General features: G+C 41.6%; 1 protein-coding gene across 1 annotated transcript in view; it reads right to left on the bottom strand.

Annotated features, from left to right (window-relative positions):
• LOC138027804 (protein O-mannosyl-transferase 1-like) overlaps positions 1-5,000 on the bottom strand; it is a 26,988-nt gene that overhangs the window by 3,447 nt on the left and 18,541 nt on the right. The window contains exons 16-20 of the mRNA XM_068875423.1: positions 4,754-4,874; positions 3,640-3,743; positions 3,407-3,523; positions 2,399-2,525; positions 147-324 (exon numbers count right to left, since the gene is read on the bottom strand). Coding sequence (XP_068731524.1) covers positions 147-324; positions 2,399-2,525; positions 3,407-3,523; positions 3,640-3,743; positions 4,754-4,874 — 647 coding nt within the window. The remainder of the gene's footprint in view (positions 1-146; positions 325-2,398; positions 2,526-3,406; positions 3,524-3,639; positions 3,744-4,753; positions 4,875-5,000) is intronic.

Genomic DNA, 5,000 nt, shown 5'->3' with positions numbered 1-5,000 from the left:
AATCGCCGCAAAGACTGACGACACAGAGCCAAAGGCAAATAATATACTGTAGACACAGGTGTACAATGCGCTGAGAGTCGGTTGAAGAGAACGAAATTGTCATGTTTCAGGGGCAAAAAGCGATCCTTGGAAACTTGACAACTTACCTGAGAATGTTTTGATGAACATGCTCCAATATGGCGGGTAGCATCACGATTTTAAAAAACAAAGCAGGCAGGTAATGATGAATAAACAGTGTCCTCTCCATGGGAAAAAACGTGATAAAATGGAAAAAGTATCCTACAACCACTGCCTCTCCAACAAACACGAATTGATTCCAGGAAGCTTGGAAAAAGAACCAAAAATAACTTTATTAGTTTTGTAGAGAGGATCATACTTCGCAAAGCTCAAAGAGATTATTTTACAAAACACAGACCTGAAGTACAGTTTGGATTAACACAAGTGAAAGACAAGATTCCCACTTTTCATTTCGGGCGAAACGACCGCCATCCTTTTCAGCCTTAACACAGGGCACCTTTTCATAAGTTTTCACTGAACGCGGTCTTTTAGTTTAAACCCCCCCCCCCCCCCCCCATCCTTTTGGCCGAGGCTGCCTAACTGGTCTTGAGATTCGAACCAACCCCGCTACAAGGAAGAAAGCAGAAAGTGTTTTTCCATTGGCCGAGGAACGAGTCAAAGTCCGTTGGTTACCAACCACAAACAAACCAGACGGAAGATGTTTTTCTCAAACTCGACTAGGAGAATGGGGTCTGGTGTGCTGGTAGTTTTTAGGTCAAATGGCTCGTCCAAGGTCCCATGGGCATTGCCGGACCTACACCGCCCATCCACCGTCAGGAGCCAATCACCCGGAGCCTCAATCTCCCATATAAACCCTTGGAGACAACCTTTGCCCATATCTTTTTATTTTTAGACGTTCGAATTCCCGCGAATGCACTATGCCGTCCAATCAGAACAAAGTTTTTGTATTACATCACAAGTAGTCACGCACCAGTGATCGCGTTCGTCTCACAAAATATTCTAAAAACAAAAAGATACGGGCAAAGGTTGACTCAAGGATATAGTCTGGATGGAGGCTCCGGGTGATGGGCACCTGTCCACCGTTTATGGCCTTTTCAGTTGGGCACATTGCATTAGCATGTTTTGGAGTGGTTACATCTTCAGAAAGAACTGAAATATTTTCGGTTTTCAGTTTTTTCTATTAGTGTTGTTATTGTATTGATTTATGTTGCGATCGCGTGTCTAAAAGTCATGTTTGAGTGAGTTGATTGACAGGGTTGATTCATGTTGAATTTAAGTTAATACAAGAGCCTACATTTATCCTTCATATCCAATTTTCTTCTTCATTTTCATAAGAGTTAAATACTTTATATTTGATTTGTAATGCCCCCGAGAAAGAAGCAAGGTGCCGGTGGGCAAAGTGTTGTCGAAACTCACAGCGAGAGCAATGGCGGCGATCTTGGCGAAGAGTTCGTGTCCTTGGGCACTGTTAAGGAAATGCTGAAGGTTCAAGAATCAATGCTTCGTACACTCTTCGACTCTGTAGTAAACTCTCTAAATGCGAGAATCGATGACGTTTTGAGTTCGATGTCCTCAATTAAAGCTAGTCTGGAGTACTCCCAGAAAGAGATTGAGGATCTGAAGCCGCTGGAGGCTAAGTTAGACGAAGCTTACGAAACGGTCGATAAGATTGTCTCAGATATAAAGGCCCAGCAGCTGAAGACTGAATATCTCGAGAACCAGTCTAGACGTAATAACATCAGGGTGAATGGTATCGAGGAATCGGTCAAGGAAACGTGGCAGGATTCCGAGGAGAAGGTCAAGATGGCGGTTCGGGAGAAGCTAGGAATGGATATCACGATTGAGAGGGCACACCGCGTCGAAAAAAGAGGCGGTAAAGCTAAGAAGAAGGGGCCGAGAACCATTGTTTGCAGATTGCGGGACTGGAAACAGAGAGAGGAAGTTCTCCGCAAAGCCCGAAGAGAGAAGCCAGAAGGTTTGTTTATCTCAGAAGACTTAGCATTTGAGACGCTTCAAAAGAGAGAGCCACTGGTCCCTAAACTAAAGGCAGCTAAGGCAGAGGGTAAGATAGCGTATTTTGTTTTAGATAAACTAGTGCTATCTTAAACTTAATTTCTTAGTCTAATTTGAGGAAGCCCATAGCTCCATAAGCTCTTATAGTTTCTTTATGGGCTTCCTCGCCTTTTTTACAATTTTTTGTATTTTGTTTATTAAATTGGATGCATTATATGTAATCATGGCAAATAAAAACCTTGAAACCTTGAAACCTTGAAAAGTCAGGCCGGCTTAGCATGGCCCTAGCTATGATTGAAAAATACTGTAGTGCTGATTTTGGATAGGTCATCACAAGTAAAGGAAATCCAAGGCGGTAAACGCTTACCTTGGGATAAATCGTGTACTTTTCGTCTCCTTCTTAATAAATAAAACACTAAAAGACCGAAGTAGACAGGAACCGAAAGAGTTGTCGCCCACCAAATGAAGGGATTGCCAATGCAGAACACCTGAGCCTGAAACAACAACGCGGAAATAAATACATTCAGCACAAAAAAAGATTTTTTACTGAAGAGGGTCGTCGAATTCATGAAATAGACCATATTCGTATTCTCAGTATTGGACTGGAACTAGCTTGCAATGGAAGCTAATGCGAGGGAATATATTAAAAGGTATTTGCATTTGAAAAGATTCCCCCGCATAAGCCTCCATTGCAAGCTAGTTCCAGTCCAATACTGAGAATACGAATATGGTATATTGCGTGGGCGAGTGATCGAGGAACTGTAATTGTAATCCGGAGTTTATGGGCTCATGTTCTGTCCTAACCACAAGCTGAAGTTGTCCTGGCCAAAACCTGGTTCGACGTCTAGGCTGCGATCGTGAAACCAAACATTTGATTGCATCAGACGAGTTCAACCCTCCTGGAGTGATCGCTATGTAAATTCTCTTCACAATTTCAATGTAATGTCAGTCAAACAAGTATTGAGAATGAAGATTATTATCAGAATAAGTGGTGAGATCTTGATATAACACCAAATTCTCACGACTACCCAAGAAAGAACTCTGCGGTACTAGTTGGGAGAATGAACATTTCGAATGTGGGACTGAAAGGATGAAAATAGGGAGGTTTCGAGTGTAAGCCCGTAGTCAGAGCGAATCGATCCATGCAGTTTTTGTAGCATGTCGCAACGCAGAAACGATTTTATCAAACGTCGCAAAAATGTTGCGTCTCTATCACAACGTTTTGTAGTAATAGCCAATAAAACTACTTCTTCGACATCATCCGGAGCGAGTCAAAATCCGAGAAACGAGAGAACGTACCGCATCAATTTTGAGAGATGAATTGCCACGAATGGCGCACGCAACTGCCTTAGAATGTAAACTGGCGGTAACTCACATTCGTGTCTCTTGCAATCCAAAACGCAACTCCTCGTCTCATTAGAGGCCACCAAGAAGGACGAGAACCAAATGTGTGTTCATTGGCAAGTTCCTTTTTAGATTCCAACATCTTTAACTGAAGGAAAACAATAGAAAATGGCAACATAAGCGAAGGATCAACGTTAATTGTGAGCCACCGAAATGACGAAGGCGAAAATACAAGTTGTGTTTTTTAGCCATCGTGACAAGTACCTGCAACTCCCAGAATTTGGATAGGAAAGGCATGGGCTTTGAAGCTCGTTCTACAAATTCTGTTTTCTTCGCTTCGGCTTCGTCTTTTTGATCTTGCCCCTCAGCTGTCATAATAACGTTAAGATGGATTAGTATATTTACATAGGGGATTATTGAAAATTCTCTCACTCACCCAAGGTGTTTTTTTTCCAAAATGGCCGAAGGTCGTGTTCTCGAGATGACAGGAAGAAATTAATTATTTTAAAGAAAATGCATATTTTTCAAATATTCATGTATGTAATTGTTGCCGTCGTGGTTGCCAAGGCTTCCTCTTAACTGACATTTGACTAGCTCCCAGATGACTTAATAGCGAAGTGGTAGACACGTCTACAGCACGATCTCTGGCTTCTTTCAGTTCAAGTCCCATTCAAGTCTGAATTTTTTCAGGCTTCTTTTCACTTGCACAAGTCACAAAATTGACGAATATGTTTCCATTCATTTTATTATCATCATCATCATCATCATCATCATCATCATCATCATCATCATCATCATCATCATCATCATCATTATTATTATTATTATTATTATTATTATTATTATTATTATTATTATTATTATTATTATTAGCTCAACCATCCACACATTTTGATGGATTTACCAACTCAGTTGATATTTGTTGATTATTCCATGGGCGAACGTTGGATATGAGATGGTAAATAGAAAGCTGACGTTTCGTCAGACCTGCTCGTTGGGCCCTATAGCTAACGAGACTAAATTCACTGAAGTAAAAGCGTTCGTAAATCCCGTGGGGAGTGAAGGGGCCGATTTGAAAAATAACCTTTGCTCAGCACTGTTTTTTCGGAGTTCCAGGGAAATGCCGCTGATCATCGTGTGTTGGCTAGAATGATTTGGATGCTTCCTTGTTCAACAGTCGTCAATGTTCACGAAAGTGGTCTTGTAGTCTCCTACACGTTTCACCAATGGCATATATTTTTTCATGGTGTGCATGTTATTGAACAGATAATATTTGCCGAGGTGCATGTAAAGCGGTCAATGATTTTAACAGATTTCTTCGGTCCTGGTATTTTGTCAATGGTGTTGGACAGTACGTAAAATAGGAACACAAACTTACGATAACTTATGTTTTGCTGGTGTTCCTCAACATTCCAGATGGTGTTTGTCTGTTTGATGGATTTGTCTGTACACACTTCAAGCTGATGAAAGCCCCAGTCAGGCAAAGTCATTCCAGAGATCTGTGGCAGTGCAGAAAATGCAGGTTAACAACAGGAACGCTTATGTGCCAGTGGTGTTGTCAGGTCAGTGCATGCGTTTTGTTCCCCGCGCTGAGTACTGCACGGCGTAACCGTAGCTGTAGTTTT

Source organism: Montipora capricornis, chromosome 2, assembly GCF_036669925.1.
Source record: "Montipora capricornis isolate CH-2021 chromosome 2, ASM3666992v2, whole genome shotgun sequence".
Lineage (NCBI taxonomy): Eukaryota > Metazoa > Cnidaria > Anthozoa > Scleractinia > Acroporidae > Montipora > Montipora capricornis.
Note: the sequence above shows the minus strand (reverse complement) of the source record. Positions and strands in the feature narration are given on the sequence as shown.